Below are 20,408 nucleotides of genomic sequence, written 5' to 3' on the forward strand. Positions count from 1 at the left end.
ACAGAGAGATGGCACCTGTGACTGGTAGTGCCAAGGCTTGTCTCCAGCTGTGTAGAATATTACTGGTATTTTTTTTCCACATACGTGTGATCATCCATCCATCCATCCATTTTCTACCGCTCATATCAGCCCAAATAACAGATGAATGTGTCTTGACTTTAAGGACTTATGATTGGGACTTTTTGTTTCACATCAAAAAGTAAATGCAGCGCTTGTTTGATACACGGGACAGGTACAAACGAGCATTTCCTCCTTTAAAAGCAATCTTAACTCACTTTAATACTTGCTGCTGTGTCAAGCAAAGTCCTTAGTAGATTGAGGAAAAGAGGCTCACGGTCAAGAGAAGTCGTGCCGCAGCGTGCATGGGCTCCGTTATCTTTGGCCGTCATGGCTGCCATCGCGCTCGATGCCTGCACCAGATTCCCCTACAAGATGTGTGAGACAACGTGTCCACGTCACCGCCAGCTTAGACTGCGGGTGACTTGGACCCTCCACGGCGCGGTAGTTGTGGTCAGGGGCCTTTGTCGCCATCATCTACTTCCAAGTTCGCGTCGGCTCTACCCACGTGGACCAGCTGGAGTCCATGTGACCGCTGGGCAGGCTTTAGACCAATCCTGCTGATGTGACGGCATCCACAATTCACGTTGGCCTGTTGACCGCTCATTCAATTGCAAATAAATATTTTTCATTGAACAATCTTTTCTCAAGAGAAAAGCTGAACATCATGTGTCTTTCTGAGACATGGCAGAGAGAAGAATAGTTTATTAATTTCAATGAACTCTGCCCAGCTGGCTGCTCTGCTGTCAGAAAGCCCCACTCCTGTTGCCGTGGCGGGGGCCTGGCTTTTGTGCACAGGCATGAGTACACATGCAAAGTGTTCCAGTCTAAAAAATTATCTGCTTTTCAATCGCAGATGGTCAAGGTGGGGTTTTCACCCCCTTTCTGCTGCGTATTGATCTACCGTCCTCCTAGGATTTTAATTGCTTCTTGTCCTCTTTAACAATGTTGAAACCTGTTTTAATCTTAGGGGATTTTAACCTTCATGTTGATGACGGCTCTTTTTGCTGTGCAATGGAACTCCTAACATTGACTGACGTTTTTAATTTTGAGGAGCATGTTTCTCAGCCCACTCACCAAGAATGCTATATTTTAGACTTAGTTTTTTTTACTTGGCATAGACATTTGAAATGTGTCTGTAAATGATGTCTACATGAGTGATCATAGTCCTGAGCCCAAGCATCCAGGAGTCAGGTCTAAGAGGCGTGGTATCTCTGATAATACTGCAGATAGATTTTCAACCCTCTTTTAGCCATGGATTGCCTCGATGTGGACGCTCTCATTCACTTTTTTAACGATCATGTGTAAGAATTCTGTATCAGGTGGCTCCTGTTAAATCCAACTTGTCTATACAGAAAAAAGTGTGCCCTTGGACAAATAAAGATATCCTAAGACTTAAGAGACTACGTCGAAAGACTGAACGCCAGTGGACATCCACTAACCGTGAGGTGCACAGGCTCTAATTTAGGGATCTTGTGTCATCCTACAATGTGATGGTTGAAAATGTTAGATCTGACTACTGTATATCTGGCCAATAGTAACATTGAATAAGAAAAATCCCAAAGTGTTGTTTGACAATATCATTTTTCTTGTATGTCCTGCTGCTCCAGATACTCCTGTTTTTTTTTAAGCGGACAGCAATGCCTTTTTCAGATTTTTCACTAACAAAATCAAGATGATTAGGGATAAAATCGCTAGGTACCCCTGCTCTCTTTGAGCCTGTCACCAGCATGTGGTCCTCATTTAGGACTGTGACGTTTGATGATATTTCGGCATTGGTGACCAAGTTGAAGCCTTCCTCTTGTTCATCTGACGTCTTTCCTTGTAGGCTTTTCCTAAAAGTGTTTGAGGAAATTGGCCTTTGTGTTTACCAAAAGGGTGAGCCTCTCTTTGTCTCCTGGTGTGTTTCCCAATGCTTTCAAACATGCCATTGTGAAGCCATTACTTAAAAAAGCAAGTTTAGACTTGATGGTTCTCAATACTTTTAGGCCCATTTCTAAGCTCCTGTTCGTGTCTAAGATCCTTGAGAAAGGTGGTCTGTGAACAGCTGACCTTTTTCCTGCATCACGGAAAAAAACTTACTGAAAGTGTCTGGTGACATTATGAGGTCTGCTGATTCTGTAAAATGCACTGTTGTAGTTTTTTTAGATTTGTTCTGATCATCAGATTTTTCTGATAAGACTGAAGTATCAAGGTTGACTGTCAGAGTCAGTTCTAAAGTGGTTCTCCTCTTATTTATATGGGCGTAGCCTTAGTGTTGCAGCTAACCAAATAAGGTCTGAGTCAGCGTATTTGTTGAGTGAAGTGCTTCAAGATTCAATGTTGGGTCTTGCGTTATTTTTGCTGTATTTGAACCATTTGAGTTTGAGTTTGAGGTTATTTCGAACATGCAAGCATACAACATGATACATCACAATTTCTAGTTACTCTTTTCAACATGTTCGAAAAGGAGTAGGAAGAAGCAGAGCTTATTTAAAGGGGAACATTATCACAATTTCAGAATGGTTAAAACCATTAAAAATCAGTTCCCAGTGGCTTATTATATTTTTCGAAGTTTTTTTCAAAATTTTACCCATCACGCAATATCCCTAAAAAAAGCTTCAAAGTGCCTGATTTTAACCACCCGTCCATTTTCCTGTGACGTCACATAGTGAAGCCAACACAAACAAACATGGCGGAAAGAACAGCAAGCTATAGCGACATTAGCTCGGATTCAGACTCGGATTTCAGCGGCTTAAGCGATTCAACAGATTACAAATGTATTGAAACGGATGGTTGTAGTGTGGAGGCAGGTAGCGAAAACGAAATTGAAGAAGAAACTGAAGCTATTGAGCCATATCGGTTTGAACCGTATGCAAGCGAAACCGACAAACGACACGACAGCCAGCAACACGGGAGAAAGCGAGGACGAATTCGGCGATCGCCTTCTAACCAACGATTGGTATGTGTTTGTTTGGCATTAAAGGAAATTAACAACTATGAACTAGGTTTACAGCATATGAAATACATTTGGCAACAACATGCACTTTGAGAGTGCAGACAGCCCAATTTTCATCAATTAATATATTCTGTAGACATACCCTCATGTCAGCAGGCCAGGGAAGCTAGGGTCGATATTCTTCTCTTGATATCTTCGGGACGGTGTCAGCCAAGACATCCAGGGGGTTTAGCTCGCTCGTCTGTGGGAACAAACTGCCGCCATTGCTTGCCGTGCTACCGAGGTCCTTTGTCCCTGAATTGCTCACACACTCCGGCAGATTCAATGGGGGTCTGGTGGCAGATTTCTTTGACTTTATCGTTGGAAATGCATCTGCTTTGAGTGTCGCAGGATATCCACACATTCTTGCCATCTCTGTCGTAGCATTGCTTTCGTCGGTAAAGTGTGCGGAACAAACGTCCAATTTCTTGCCACTTTCGCATCTTTGGGCCACTGGTGTAACTTGAATCTGTTCGTGTTTTTACACCCTCCGACAACACACCGACGAGCATGATGTCTCCAAGGTACGGAAAACAGTCGAAAAAACAGAAAATAACAGAGCTGATTTGACTCGGTGTTTGAGAAAATGGCGGATTGCTTCCTGTTGTGACGTCATCGCTCCGAGAGCGAATATTAGAAAGGCGTTTAATTCGCCAAAATTCATCCATTTAGAGTTCGGAAATCGGTTAAAAAAATATATGGTCTTTTTTCTGCAACATCAAGGTATATATTGACGCTTACATAGGTCTGGTGATAATGTTCCCCTTTAATCCTACCCCTTTTCTTTTACATAACAGTTGCTAAAACATTTGTTCACTTCCTGTTCTCAATTTATTCACAATATACTCCATAAGTAATCACAATAAAAGTAAATAAATAAATCAATAATACTCGGTGAAGTAAGTTACATTTCATATAGTGAAAGATCATCCAAAGGTGTAGTGATGGTTTGTTTTCACTTTTTTGCTGATATTCAGCTCTACTGCTATTTTAAGCCATCTGAGATCTAGAAGATGGCTCTTTGCTTCATTGTGTAGTGGACATAAAACAATGGCTAAGCGATAACTCGCTGTAGCTTAATGCAGATAAAATAGAAACACTGGTTATTGCACCTGATGATTTCATTCCAGTGATTTAACAGTGCTTGGGTGACTTGGGCCAGTCGCTAAGCCAAGCCTTAGAAACGTGGGAGTTATCTTTGACAAGGACATGACATTCCTGCAGCAATGTAAGCAGCTGGTGAGCTGCTTACATTGCAACAACTAAGGAACATTTCTAAACTTAGGAAAATGGTGTCACAGAATGTTTTGGAACTTGTCATTCACTATTGTTCCAGTTTGTTTTCATGTCTGAACAAGAAGAAGTTCTCTCCTCTGCAATTAGTGCTAACCTCTGCAGTGAGAATTTTGACCCAAACAAATAGGAGGACCCATATATCCCCTATTCTAAAATAACTACATTGGCTGCCATTGTCCTATGGGAGCAAGTTCAAAATTCTGGTTTTAGTTGTCAGAGCCTTGCATGGCTCCGGCTCCTTCTGTGATCAGATCCAGCCTTGCACCCTGCCTCAGGCTCTGATGTCTGTGGATCAGAATCGGCTGAAGGTTCCCCACACTTGTTTTTGGATTAGAGAGGACCATCTTTCTAGGCTGTTTCTACCATGCTTTGGAACCATTTTCCGCCCTCAATGCGCTCTATTGACTCTTTTGACACCATCAAAAGCAAACTCATTTATTTGTTCAGGCTTTTAATTAGCTACTCTTTGGCTGCTGTGATTTTTATGTTGTTTTTTTATATTGTTTTTATATTATTTTATTCAGTGTTTTTTGTATTGATTTTGTATTGTCTCTTACATTAATACATATATTTTAGCCTTTTATATTGTAGGAAATGTCTAATATTTTAACTTGCTGTAAAGCACTATGTGGTTTTTCTCTATGAAAAATATATAAATAAACAAATGTTACTTACTTACTGACTTAATATATTCCCTTTTCAGCACAAATTTGCTGAATTTTGACAAGCCGTTTATAGGAAAGCATTTTATTTGTGGAAAAACGCCAAAACTTTTTCATGCAGAAAACAAACCTCATTTACACTAAATTAGTAAGTATTAATTTACAGGTATGTTATAGTAAGACTTTTAATAAACAAATGTTACTTACTTAAAAGGTAGAAAAGCGCTATCTATACAAGTAAAACCCATTTATCATTTATCATTACTGACTTAATATATTCCCTTTTCAGCACAAATTTGCTGAATTTTGACCAACTATTTTAAGTAAAGCATTTTATTTGTGGGAAAACGCCAAAACTTTTTCATGCAGAAAACAAACCTCATTTACACTAAATTAGTAAGTATTAATTTACAAGTATGTTATAGTAAGACTTTTAATAAACAAATGTTACTTACTGACTTAATATATTCCCTTTTCAGCACTAATTTGCTGAATTTTGACCAACTATTTTAAGTAAATAGTGGTGGGGGAACGGGTCCTGACTGTGGTTTGCGCTTATGCGCCAAACCGCAGCTCAGAGTACCCACCCTTTTTGGATTCACTCGAGGGAGTACTTGAGAGTGCTCCCCCGGGTGATTCCCTCGTTCTACTGGGGGACTTCAATGCTCATGTTGGCAGCGACAGTGAAACCTGGAGAGGCGTGATTGGGAAGAATGGCCGCCCGGATCTGAATCCGAGTGGTGTTTTGTTGTTGGACTTTTGTGCTCGTCACAGATTGTCAATAACGAACACCATGTTCAAACATAAGGGTGTCCATATGTGCACTTGGCACCAGGACACCCTAGGCCGCAGTTCCATGATCGACTTTGTAGTTGTGTCATCGGATTTGCGGCCTCATGTTTTGGACACTCGGGTGAAGAGAGGGGCGGAGCTTTCTACCGATCACCACCTGGTGGTGAGTTGGCTGCGATGGTGGGGGAGGATGCCGGACAGACCTGGCAGGCCCAAACGCATTGTGAGGGTTTGCTGGGAACGTCTGGCAGAGTCTCCTGTCAGAGAGAGTTTCAATTCCCACCTCCGGAAGAACTTTGAACATGTCACGAGGGAGGTACTGGACATTGAGTCCGAATGGACCATGTTCCGCGCCTCTATTGTCGAGGCGGCTGATTGGAGCTGTGGCCGCAAGGTAGTTGGTGCCTGTCGTGGCGGTAATCCTAGAACCCGTTGGTGGACACCGGCGGTGAGGGATGCCGTCAAGCTGAAGAAGGAGTCCTATCGGGTTCTTTTGGCTCATAGGACTCCTGAGGCAGCGGACAGGTACCGACAGGCCAAGCGGTGTGCGGCTTCAGCGGTCGCAGAGGCAAAAACTCGGACATGGGAGGAGTTCGGGGAAGCCATGGAAAGCGACTTCCGGACGGCTTCGAAGCAATTCTGGACCACCATCCTCCGCCTCAGGAAGGGGAAGCAGTGCACTATCAACACCGTGTATGGCGAGGATGGTGTTCTGCTGACCTCGACTGCGGATGTTGTGGATCGGTGGAGGGAATACTTCGAAGACCTCCTCAATCCCACCAACACGTCTTCCTATGAGGAAGCAGTGCCTGGGGAGTCTGTGGTGGGCTCTCCTATTTCTGGGGCTGAGGTTGCAGAGGTAGTTAAAAAGCTCCTCGGTGGCAAGGCCCCAGGGGTAGATGAGATCCGCCCGGAGTTCCTTAAGGCTCTGGATGCTGTGGGGCTGTCTTGGTTGACAAGACTCTGCAGCATCGCGTGGACATCGGGGGCGGTACCTCTGGATTGGCAGACCGGGGTGGTGGTTCCTCTCTTTAAGAAGGGGAACCGGAGGGTGTGTTCTAACTATCGTGGGATCACACTCCTCAGCCTTCCCGGTAAGGTCTATTCGGGTGTACTGGAGAGGAGGCTACGCCGGATAGTCGAACCTCGGATTCAGGAGGAACAGTGTGGTTTTCGTCCTGGTCGTGGAACTGTGGACCAGCTCTATACTCTCGGCAGGGTCCTTGAGGGTGCATGGGAGTTTGCCCAACCAGTCTACATGTGTTTTGTGGACTTGGAGAAGGCATTCGACCGTGTCCCTCGGGAAGTCCTGTGGGGAGTGCTCAGGGAGTATGGGGTATCGGACTGTCTGATTGTGGCAGTCCGCTCCCTGTATGCTCAGTGCCAGAGCTTGGTCCGCATTGCCGGCAGTAAGTCGGACACGTTTCCAGTGAGGGTTGGACTCCGCCAAGGCTGCCCTTTGTCACCGATTCTGTTCATAACTTTTATGGACGGAATTTCGAGGCGCAGTCAGGGCGTTGAGGGTATCTGGTTTGGTGGCTGCAGGATTAGGTCTCTGCTTTTTGCAGATGATGTGGTCCTGATGGCTTCATCTGGCCATGATCTTCAGCTCTCGCTGGATCGGTTCGCAGCCGAGTGTGAAGCGACTGGGATGAGAATCAGCACCTCCAAGTCCGAGTCCATGGTTCTCGCCCGGAAAAGGGTGGAGTGCCATCTCCGGGTTGGGGAGGAGATCTTGCCCCAAGTGGAGGAGTTCAAGTACCTCGGAGTCTTGTTCACGAGTGAGGGAAGAGTGGATCGTGAGATTGACAGGCGGATCGGTGCGATGTCTTCAGTAATGCGGACGCTGTATCGATCCGTTGTGGTGAAGAAGGAGCTGAGCCGGAAGGCAAAGCTCTCAATTTACCGGTCGATCTACGTTCCCATCCTCACCTATGGTCATGAGCTTTGGGTTATGACCGAAAGGACAAGATCACGGGTACAAGCGGCCGAAATGAGTTTCCTCCGCCGGGTGGCGGGGCTCTCCCTTAGAGATAGGGTGAGAAGCTCTGCCATCCGCTCAAAGTAAAGCCGCTGCTCCTCCACATCGAGAGGAGCCAGATGAGGTGGTTCGGGCATCTGGTCAGGATGCCACCCAAGCGCCTCCCTAGGGAGGTGTTTAGGGCACGTCCGACCGGTAGGAGGCCGCGGGGAAGACCCAGGACACGTTGGGAAGACTATGTCTCCCGGCTGGCCTGGGAACGCCTCGGGGTCCCAAAGGAAGAGCTGGACGAAGTGGCTGGGGAGAGGGAAGTCTGGGCTTCCCTGCTTAGGCTGCTGCCCCCGCGACCCGACCTCGGATAAGCGGAAGAAGATGGATGGATGGATGGATGGATGGATATTTTGAGTAAAGCATTTTATTTGTGGAAAAACGCCAAAACTTTTTCATGCAGAAAACAAACCATTTACACTAAATTAGTAAATATTAATTTACAAGTATGTAAGTAAGACTTTTAATGTCAGCATAATCAATACCTGCATTAAATTTTAGCCTTCTGTGGCATGCTACAGTCTTACAGGAAATGGTCAGAAGCAAAGTCTTTTATTTGCTATTAAGAACTTATCCATACGGCACAAATGATAATCAACTCCAACCACAAGCTCTCTTACAGGGTAATCAACACAAACACACCACATCTTTAAAGCAAGTGGAGCTTTGTCTCAGCAAATTTCCTTTAACTCTTTATTATCACATAAAACAACTTCTATTTTAGGGGGACGAGTGAGCTTTTGTAGCGCACACATAAGTGACTAGACAGCAGCTAACCCAGACTTAATTAGCGTGTTAAAAATGGACAATTCTACGGGCATCTCAATTACTTGGAACAATTCATGGTGCCCCCTGTGTGGTCGTGTTTTGTAAGACATGTTAGCATACAGTTTAAAGGGGAACTGCACTTTTTTTTGGAATGTTGCCTATCGTTCACAATCATTATGAGATGAAAGGTTGGATTTTTTTGCATTCTAACATGTAAAAATCGTCTCATTCTTGGTAGTTAGCAATGCAGGTAATGGGAGCAATCAATTCTACATCTAAATCACTTTCAAAATGCATTAACCACTGTCTTAGAGGGCTTTTAAGACTACAATGGTGACTCCCATTAGCCACATCTTCCGAGCGTTTTTTATCTTTAAAATCCTAATAAAAAAACGAAGTGTGTTCTTGTCTCTCATAAAAATTGTGAACAATAAACTAAATTAAAAAAAATAGTGCAGTTCCTATATAGTATTCATTAGACTGGGAATGTAAAATTATGATTTTTATATAAATATATTTCTTATCACAGTTATTGATATTATCAAGGTGTTGGTGAGTGTGTTAAAAAAAACTTAAACAAACACTGAAATATTTTAACCTGGTTTTATTTCTAAATTAATAAATAAACAGACACACAATGTACATTATTGGCGGAAGAACATTGAATATTGTTCTGGCTTCTTAAACAGTAAGTTTTTAAATATGTTTATCTTCTTCCATTTTATTTGTAAAGGTCTTAGAGTATTTCTTCATTTGTTGCTATTATTTGTAATGGGTAAATACATTAATGTGTCTTGTATGCATGTTAGCATTTAGGCTAGTTAGCAATTTGTGCTCTAGCTGCTACTCCAGGAAATGAGCAATATCACCTTGAGTTTTTCCAAAGTTTGGTAATCAATCATGGTTTTACGATAATTACAATTTTAGATGGTACTACTAACAGTAACTACACTGGTCTAAAAAGGGTCAACTCTTCTGGTACTGTTGTCCATAATGCTTTTATTGCTCTTGCTTGGTCTTTAAATCACATGCTGGGTGGGGCACAGTGTGCCGTGGGGTACCGAGAACACTTTGAAAACTGTCAACAGTTACAATAATACCTGTAAGTACATGTATACAAAAATAATACATTACAGTTTGAAACAAATTATATTCACCATGTTTGCTTAGTAGACCAATGGCAGGATTTACAAAAGGAAGTTCTTTCAGATTTCTCTTCTCTGTTCGCACTCTTATCTGTAGACGTCCACCATCCGGTCCCTAACGTTCCAAACGTCTAACGAATATGTTAATGTACAATCATGTTACACATACAAGCATTGAACAGACACATACAGTACTTTTAAATAAACCAAAATATACAAAATGTACAACAATGTAAAAAGCTTTTGTTGTCACAATTTAATGACTGAAATGACAACAGTTATACTAACCACTAGGGACTTTTAAGACAGTTTATCATTACGACGTTATTGTTACATCTTTTAAACAAATGTGCAGTTATTTATGGCAATTAGTGGCCAAGTCTAGCCTGTGTTCTTGCGAAGACGCTTCGCTTGATGGCGGCCATTAAAAAAAAAAAAATCTTGCTCAAACTTTATATACATGTCAGTCGCCTAAAAGTGTATACCAAATATCATGGTGATTTTATACGTTTCACGCAATCAGACTAATATTATTAATAACAGTGTGTTGTGTATTAGTCAGAAAAATGACAAACACCGTAGATGTGCATGTTTTAAGTCAACCTTTCTGTGTGCATTAGAAGAATATAATATATTTTTCTCGACTATATATGACAAATGCGACAATTTGACACGAGAATGAAAATTACAGCAATGATGTTAAAACAAACCCATTAAACATCAGGACACTGCTTCCATATTGATCTTCTTTTGTGTCCATTTTAGGTTATTTCGGACATTTCGAGACAATAAATGTGTCTACATGCTATTGGAGGTGTGTCTTGGTGGAGAATTGTGGACTGTGCTGCGGGACATGTGAGTAAAGTGTACATTACAGTACTAAAATGTCACACGGGAGCGGGGGATTTGCAAACATTGTACAAACCTTTCGATTTACGAACCACAGATTCAATAAAAATATGCTTTAGTGTACAAACCTTATCTCAATGTAAAAACGCTAAGAGATACTGTGTTTTTTTTTAAGTGTTTTACTCAGCTTTTGTACAAATGTTTTCTAGTTTCACTAGCTCAATATCAATCAATCAATCAATGTTTATTTATATAGCCCTAAATCACAAGTGTCTCAAAGGGCTGCACAAGCCACAACGACATCCTCGGTATAGCCCACATAAGGGCAAGGAAAAACTCACCCCAGTGGGACGTCGATGTGAATGACTATGAGAAACCTTGGAGAGGACCGCATATGTGGGTAACCCCCCCCTCTAGGGAGACCGAATGCAATGGATGTCGAGTGGGTCTAACATAATATTGTGAGAGTCCAGTCCATAGTGGATCCAGCATAACAGTAAGAGTCCAGTCCACAGTGGGGTCAGCAGGAAACCATCCCGAGCGGAGACGGGTCAGCAGCGCAGAGATGTTCCCAACCAATATACAGGCGAGCGGTCCACCCCGGGTCCCGACCTCGGACAGCCAGCACCCCATCCATGGCCACCGGATCTGTGTGTCTTCCCCTCCACAAGGGATAGGGGGGAGCAGAGGAGTCTAATATGAGTCTAAAGAATGCAATGGATAAGTGATGTGTGGTTTGAAACATACAGGATGGTTCCACAGCATTGTTGACATTGCCTCCTTCCTCCTACTAAATGCTTACCATTGTGAAAATGCTGTGAACACAACATGTACCAGGTGATGACGCTAAAAGTTATGTTTGATCGTCTCACGGCTGCTATATATGCTATTCATCATCTCTTTATCAATGACTCGACTTCCTTCGGTTTTGCTTTCACACTGGAAATTAGAAAAATCTCAACAAATCCTTTTGTTTTTCTGAAGCAATCATTACCACGATTGTGTCAGTGAATAATGCCGTAGGTTCGTGCCATGTTTTGAATTTGTAAAGAAAAAGTCAAAAACTTAACCGGAGTCTTGCATTCAGCTGTGTATATAAGCAATTCAGAATCCAGCAAGATCCACAATGTACCTTTTTTTTTAAGCGTAAATGAACTGCTACTTTCGCTCTATATTGGCAAAAAGAGGCATCAATATGCCTTTTTCTTGCCGCTACCGCCATGTTTGTTATAGTGCCGTCACCCGAAAGGATGTCATAAAAATTGCCTTATAGTCTCCTATGTATATGTTTGCGTGGCAACAGAGATCAATTTGGATAATGCACACGTGTATATGAACTATGGAGATGTTTTAACACCTTATAAAAGTACCTGTGTCTGTGTACCATTATTACTAGAGGACTAAGGGAAAGGCAATGGCTAAACATGACACACACACACACACACACACACACACACACACACACACACACACACACACACACACACACACACACACACACACACACACACACACACATCTAACAGGATGACACAAAAAGCTAACCGCTAATGCTTCAAAGTAAGGTAGGGGTAATCGATCCAGATGTCAATACTATCGATACCTAGAGTACTGTGGTATTAGTTTAGAAACAGTACTGAAGTGATTAGATTAATATATTTTGTTTTTCATGTTCTTTTTATTCAAAAATAAATAAATAAAATAAAAAATTATATATATTTTTTTTTTTTTTTTTTGATGTTGTAAGTCTCTGGATACAGGAAGGCTTTGAGAGCAAAACCCAAATGATACCAAGAGTAGTTTTTGCCTTTGTTTGAGTACTAGCCACTTTTTTTATTAAAAAAAAAATTACAACAATACTATGCAAATACAAATACAATACACGTTCTACATTCAATCAGATAAGCTTTTTAAAAATGTGATATTGTTTACTTTAGTTACTTGCTATTAAACATCCAAATATATTATAATTTGGCAAAGTATCGGATCTGATTGGGGGCCAAAAAAAATTAGATCAGGATTGGAGGTCAAAAATGTTGATTGTGACATCCCTAATTATTCAACTTAATGGAAGAAAGCAATTCTTCAGCCGTCGTTTAGAACAACGTCCAGCGCTGCAAAATTTTCCAAGCCAAATTACCTTCCCTGCTATACATTAGGGATGGACGTCGTCATTTTTCCTAACCCTAATCCGGTTTTCTAAGTATTGAGGAGTTCCGAATTCAACCCATTTAAACCCTGCGGGGTACGGGAAAGTCCTATTTATCACATGTATATGAAATGCAGTGGGTATTTGATCAATTTTATGTATTAATGTAATGTACATGGTGCATTTTTGGCAGTGAGCGTCTACAACATCACCTTTTGAACTGTTTACATTCTCTAAAATTGTTAATCTGTGTACTATGTTTTAAATATGTCTTAATTGTAAGATCAACTTGCCAACGGGCTAGCAATGGAAACTAGCCATTGGGTATAATCTCACATTATTATATGTCCAATGTTTATTATTATGTATTGCCCCTTTAAATACAAATCTAAAAAAAATCGAACTATAGGGGTCCTGAAAGGTCGGAAATTAACTGAAAAGATGGCCTCGTCCCTGTCCTATTTGGGTATATGTTGGACCTTTTGGGCAATCGGCGACCTTACAAAACCCGGGACCTTTTTTATTTTGCCTACTGTTCTCAATCATTATGAGAAACAAGAACACAGGTTTTTTTTTTTCTTTTTTTTTTTACAATTTTAAAGATTAAAAAAACTTGAAAGATACAGATGGTAGTCACAGTTGTAGCCTTCAACGCCCTCTAAAACAACTTCAAAACCCTCTAGCAAAGTTTTATATACAATGTAAGTCTATATAATGTAGTAACAGATACTTTCATAACAATATGTAATATGTTCAATATTTACCGTATTTTGATGATTTTAATCATTTCCAGAACTGATTTATTCTGCGCATCGATTTTTGTTTCCATAGCGGCACTTGTCTTACTTATGGCAACATGTGTGTTCCTACTTCCAGAATCAAACACGAGTGTGTTTTCTAATCATGGCAGACTTGGTAACAGACAACGAAGACGACTATTTTTGAAAAAATTAGGATTTACCTCATACTTTTGAAGCTAAATATACAACTGCGTATAGAAGCGAACACAAAGGAAGAGTTTGAGCAGACAGAAGCCAGGAGAGGTGGTTGAAAGCGATTTTAACGCTATAAATATGGAACTTGGAGACAAGCTATTTCGACATAAATGGATTGCTTACCCAAAATCAACAGGAAACGTCCCCGGCCAGCTGGACCAGACGAACAACTGTCTATCGAATGAGTCACTTTAATATTGATATACACAGCATGCCATGCGTGTTAGTACAACTGCAGTATATACAGTGTCTGGCTAGCTCAGCTGTGTACAAACAAAACATGAAATGTGGGCTACTACTTTACACATACTGTGATATGATTGTTCATGATTGTTCAGGCAGTAAAATTGAGTGTCATATTGCAGTGTTCTGCATTACAAACCCAAACACATTTTGTGTTGTTGTAGAAGCCAGCTTATCCCTGGCCGTAGTTAGCTTTTACAGCTAATACCGAAACACGCCAATGTGTTACTACGATAGAAAAATAGTTCCTCAGTGTTCGCTCTTACAATAACAATGTTGCTACAGCTTGGTTATTGTACGGATTACGGAACGTAAATGAAGTATTGCGGGAAATAGCAATAAAACTTTTGTCTTCGTGTCACTCATAATGATTGTGAACGATGGGCAAAATTGTAAAAAAAAAGTGCTTTTCCCCTTTAAGGATTTGTCCTATATGGCAGCGCATGTTACCTCTCGGGGGTGACAACCCTTTTGGCAAAATCCAGGCCTTCTCGGAGCCAAGGTCCTATTTGGCAACGTCTGAGGCCGAAGACTATTTTCACTGTGGCAAAAAAATGGAATAAGCCTCACCGTTTCAGTACTTTTGAGAGTGTATAGTGTAGAACACATGCATTACTGTATCTGGTTCCTTGACATGAGCTTGTCTCCAACTAGGAATTATTTTGATGAGCCCACTGCCAGATTTTGTACTGGTTGTGTCTTAGAGGCCTTTGATTATCTCCACACCATTGGTATCGTCTACAGAGACCTTAAACCAGAAAACCTTCTCCTTGATGCAAAAGGTTATGTCAAAATGGTAAGTCTGCAGTTCCAATTTTTGCTTTGTTGCTATTGTTTCTTTCTATAGCTCAAACTATGGTATTTTTTATATTGTCTACTTTTATGCTTACTCCATATCCACACAGAAAACAGGGATTTTCCCTGCAAATCAAGGAAAGTCAATTTGTGTTGTACACCAGTTTTCTGGATAATGGCTGTACCTGTGCACCTCTATATAAAACGACGACAACTACTGGATCATGTTCCTATCAGACAAGGTCAACAATCTAAAACGCATATAGTCAACACATATTCACTTTATTGAAAAACAAAGTAACCAAAGAATTAGGAATGCAAAAGCCTTTTTTTCAATGTATACATTGTAGAATGTATACAATTAGCAAGGTATAAGGAAATGCTAAAGAAATGAACAGAACAACATACAATGAAACCCTAACTCAAGGAACTACAAATATATGGAAACTTTAAAACGTATCCAAGTGAAATGGCACATGCATTAATTACATACTTTATTGACTGTAAAGAACCTAGCAAACACAATTAGCAAAATGTTAGTGATCATGTAAACCAGGCTTTTGTTCTAACAAAAGTATGAGTCTACAGTTGATGGGATAGTATGTGGCCTTGTAAGATACATTTGTGGCAGTGGCTGTCTAAAACACCACCTTTTGCCACCTAAATCTTGGAATTGTGTATTTTAATATTGTGAATCTGCGTAGTAGGTTAACAATAAATTAGTCTTAGGCTATGTTCACGCTGGATTTTTTTGTCAACACCTATCTTTTTGGTGGCCTTTTTGAAATTGCAAAAAAATTTGATTACTAATGTGAACACGATCTGACCCCCATGCGGACATGACGTTGCACACTGCAATGTTTACGGAAGCAAAAATGGCTTCCAGGCTAGTCGGTCTCAGTACTACCGTATTTATGGCAATTTCAAGGATTTTGTGCAATCAAACTCAACATTTTCTGAAGCGAATTATTGCGCGTAGACGATTAAAAAGGAAGAAGACAAGTATTTTGGCTCTGGTAGTTTCACAGGATATTTTGCTTTGACATCTGCTTGAAAAACGTGTCTGTTGGCGAGCAGTCTTAGACAAGAGTGGTGGAATTTCCACATGAGTTCCCTAAACATATTATGTTCACTTGTTTTCTGCTCCATTGTCAACTATTCATTTTGTACGTCTATTGTAGCGAATAATAATGACACTTACCGCTTTTTGTTGATGTGCTGGTTGGAGAAATGCGACCTTAGCGCGGGAGCGTTCACATTGAGGACGCACCGCATATATATCCGATTTCTTTCCGCATACAAAAGGGGCCTAGGGTTGGATATGAAAAATTTTGAATTTTACTGTTCACACGGACATGAACAAATCTGGTACAGTTCGCATATGGGCAAAAAAATCTGAATTGACCTGCAGTGTGAACAAGGCTTGCATTGTTACATTAACTTGCCAAATAACTTAAGATGGAAATTAGCCATTGGCTATACGCTCACATTATTGCATGTCAAATGGTCATTAATATATATTGTACCTTTTTAAATAAAGTGAATCTAAATCTAATCAAGTTTAAAGGTAATTGAATTTAGTCAGTACAGTGGTATATCAACTTACGAGTAATTTGAAATACAGGTAGTCTCTCAGTTTTTTGTCATCTTTTAAATTGTGAGAATACATTTTATTTACAAGCTTCCCAGACTGTTCGCTGGCGTAGCAATTGCCAAAGCGAACCCTGTAAAATCCACCCAAAAACATCGGGTCTTACTCACTGGAAATTCCTCATAGCAGAGAATGAAATGACTTTGTTTTCCAATCATTGGAAACTATTAGCAGCAGTCCAGTTTCTACAGCCTTTTTGTCGATGTCCTCCTTTGGCACTGCTGACGTTTCATCCTCAGTGTCTCAGCTTCCTGTCCATGCCTGAAGCTGCTTCAAATGCAGTGTCCACTCTTCTCCCCCACGACTCTGAACGTCGGAAATAGCATAACTAGGAATATCTGCTTTTTCAACACTATTGCACACTGCTCTCTGTAAGCCAAACGTATGGACATTGTTCACATTCTCGCGTTCCCTCTTTGGTAACTTGTCTCATTGTCCATGTTTGATCTAAAGAGATGGCCAATCAGAAGAGACCCACAGAAAAAAGTCCCCTTCAGTCAATCAGAAGAGACAACTGCTGTACATTATTATTACGTTGCTTCATAAAACTTCTGTAGATGTTTGTAGTGAATGTTATTGTAATGTTTTTCAAACAATATTTCTCATCTGAAGGTTGTTTTTGTTTTTTTTACATTCATGTTAGATGTTAAAGTTGTCCCGTGTTAGTGGCCCAAGCATGGATTCAATTGATTAAAATGTATTTCACTGGTTTGAGATACAAGTGTATTGAATTAGGAGCTTGGTCATAGAACCAATTGAGCTCGTAAATTGAAGTACTACTGTATTTACTATATCTCAACAGTTCTGTGAGCATTTTCATTCATCAGGTCATTATAATCTGAGCACATTGAATCAGCCACGACTGGGCCGCTCAGATGGTTTTGGAACACTTTTTGTCTCTCATCAGAGTAGGCTTCATCGTATTTATCCTCTAAGGTGGGGGGGACATGCCACAACATACTCCCACTAGAATGGCTACATTAAAGGCAAAACTTTTTAAGACAAACTGAACAGTCAGGTTGCGATTGATTTAGTGCCCTGAGAATTCCACCACAGTGTCATTTTATGTCTTGTATTTCCACAGGCAGACTTTGGCTTTGCTAAAAAGATTGGTCTTGGAAAGAAGACTTGGACATTCTGTGGGACCCCAGAGTATGTGGCCCCAGAAGTCATCATGAACAAGGGCCATGATTTCGGAGCTGATTGCTGGTCATTGGGCATCCTCATATTTGAACTCCTAACTGGCAAGTACGTACATTTTTTTTAATTTTTTGCCTTTCTGTTTGTTTGAGGTTGATGACAGGGTAGGCAGTGAACTTATGGCTGTGGTGTGGTTTTAGGAATTATTGAACATAAATAAATATTGTCCAATATAGCTTCACACGTTAAAGCAGAGGTCTTCAACAGGGGTTAATTTTAGTAGACTTTTTAAATATATATTTTTATTGCCATCACCATTTTTCCACAAATTTAAATATCTTTAAATTAATATTACATATTAATCATTTTCCACAGGAAAACGTATCCCAAGGGGTTGTTTTTCCTTAAAATATTTAAAATAAAAAGTTATGTTCTGCATAGTAAACATGTTTTGACAGGAAGCCATTTGCTTTTTTATTTATTTTAAGAAATTGCACTTTTTGTATCACGACCCCTCTCTTCCACAAGTAGTTCCTATTGATTCTTATATGAACCTTTAATTCAAAGTAACTGACTGTCCCACTTACACATTGGTTGTCATCTGTCACATCTAATGCAACTTTGACTGTCCCATTTACACATCTGATGTAAGCAGTCTCACCACCCAAGAGGTCGTTTTTACAACATACATCTAAGTATTATCTCCATTTATGAATTTATTTTTCATTAACAGATTATAAAATGTGATCAAATTAGTGATCAATTTGTGAAATGTTGATCAGATTAGCGTACTTTGTTGTTAGCTAACCATATTGTATTTAGGTAGTTAACAATATGGTGTTGGCTAACAGTAGCTAGCAATTATATCGTTAGCTAACAGAAGCCAACAGTATTGTTAGCCAACACGCACGCACACACGCACACACACTTTGTACCTGAGCTAGCTAACTCAAACGTAGGCTAATGTTATATTATCTGGTTTTTATATGTTGTATGTAGTTGTATATGTTGTATATGTTGGTGTATACTTTTTATAAGATGTATGTTTTCTGTGCATTTCAAACATTGTCCTATTCTAATGTTTTTTTATTTATCCAAAGTAACATGGTCGCGAGGATGCCTGTGGACCTTACTTGACAAATTATCCAGGGCGGATGGGATGAAGAATCCATTAGAGGCATTGTCTCTCCTTTTTAAAAAACAAAACAAAAAAAATGTATCTGACATCTCAGATGTAGAGGACCCAGACTACTGCTTGGCACTCAGCATCAAGGGTTGGAAGTGGGGGTTAAATCACCAAAAATGATTCCCGGGCGCGGCACCGCTGCTGCCCACTGCTCCCCTCACCTCCCAGGGGGTGAACAAGGGGATGGGTCAAATGCAGAGGACAAATTTCACCACACCTCGTGTGTGTGTGACAATCATTGGTACTTTAACTTTAACTTATTGTCCCTCCACTGAACAAGGCCAGTCAGGCACAGAGGAGTCCTCTGATGAGAAATGGATATTATGTCCGACAGAATGAGCCGCATTGGCTCTTACTGGGCAGAGAGTTTTAGTCTGGCCTGGCAGCCAGGCTAAAACTCCAGGCCACAATATTTACCACAATAGTAGTCTGCCAGGGCCTGCACCTGTGTTTAGTACTGTCTTCTGAATAGATGCATGGAAGCTGTTCATGTCTGATAATTTAATAGAAGAGATGCTGACATGCACAAATACTTACATGTATGTTGCTGTGTAAAAATGACCTTCTGGGTGGTGAGACTGCTGACATCAAATGTGACATCATATGTGTAAGTGGGTCAGTATTGACAGTCAAAGTTGCATCAAGATGTAAGATTTGACATCAGATGTGCAAGTGGGACAGTCAGAGTTGCTTTGTGCAAGCTTCCATAGGAACCACTTGTGAAAGAGTGGTGTTGTGATACAAAAACTGCAATTTCTTAAAATGAATGAAAAAATACATAAAATGCAGATGGCCTCATGACAAAAACATGTTTTATGAAGAATACCTTGAATATAAAAATATTACAACTCTTCGTAAAGATTATGAAGAATAACAACACAGTTTATTGCAAAAGAGCATTGATTTTAATTTGGGTCATTGTTGACCCTACTTGTGTGTAGTTATTGGTATGTTGTTTATTCAAGGGTTAAGATTGATCCAACACACTGTAGTGTAGTTTAGCAGTGGCATTGCTTAGCATTGAATTCACTACAAATTAGCGCTCCAGTCAGTTTTTTTTTACTATAGCACCGATTCACAATAGAAATAATCTCAAAGCACTAAAACAATCTCTCCAGGTTTTTGCTGACAGTTTGGGGGGATTGTTGCATCCTAAAATATGTGAATTTGTGACAGCTTTTTCAGTTTCTATTTTACTAACCCTCGTGGACTCTGAGATCCTCTGGCACTCATCTCCTAATTATTCCAAAAGTCAGGATACAGTCTCACATGGCGTCTTTCCACTATTAGAGGAGGAGGCCCTCGATTCCCCACATAAAACCCAATAAATAACCATCCAAAAACCGCCAACAATATTCAATTTATATTTTGCAAATTCAATATTAACCAAGTATTAACAAGCTCTAACCCACAGAAACTATTTATAGTGGCGCCAATATCACAGGTGCCTATATTGACAATATCTATTGGTCACCTGCTATTTCTCGCTTCTCCGCTCGTGGAAGTTTATTGTAGATTATAAATCATGTCTCTCACCTGGATAGTTGAAGGACGAGGATATAATCCGACAATTTAGTGCAAATTGACAGCTAATTTAGACCTGGAATGGTGAAAAACGACACAAAAAATGCTTGGTTCCACCCCCCTTTTCTTCGCGAGCATTATGAGTCATTC

The 20,408-nt window shown here is 40.4% G+C and overlaps 1 protein-coding gene across 5 annotated transcripts in view; it reads left to right on the forward strand.

Moving 5' to 3' along the window:
• prkg2l (protein kinase cGMP-dependent 2, like) overlaps positions 1-20,408 on the forward strand; it is a 133,171-nt gene that overhangs the window by 76,277 nt on the left and 36,486 nt on the right. For all 5 annotated transcript variants that reach the window (XM_061964248.1, XM_061964273.1, XM_061964239.1 and 2 more), the window contains 3 exons: positions 10,492-10,581; positions 14,617-14,758; positions 17,493-17,656. In XM_061964248.1, the coding sequence (XP_061820232.1) occupies positions 10,492-10,581; positions 14,617-14,758; positions 17,493-17,656 (396 nt within the window). The remainder of the gene's footprint in view (positions 1-10,491; positions 10,582-14,616; positions 14,759-17,492; positions 17,657-20,408) is intronic.

Source organism: Nerophis lumbriciformis, linkage group LG02 (genome assembly GCF_033978685.3).
Source record: "Nerophis lumbriciformis linkage group LG02, RoL_Nlum_v2.1, whole genome shotgun sequence".
NCBI classification, from domain to species: Eukaryota; Metazoa; Chordata; class Actinopteri; order Syngnathiformes; family Syngnathidae; genus Nerophis; species Nerophis lumbriciformis.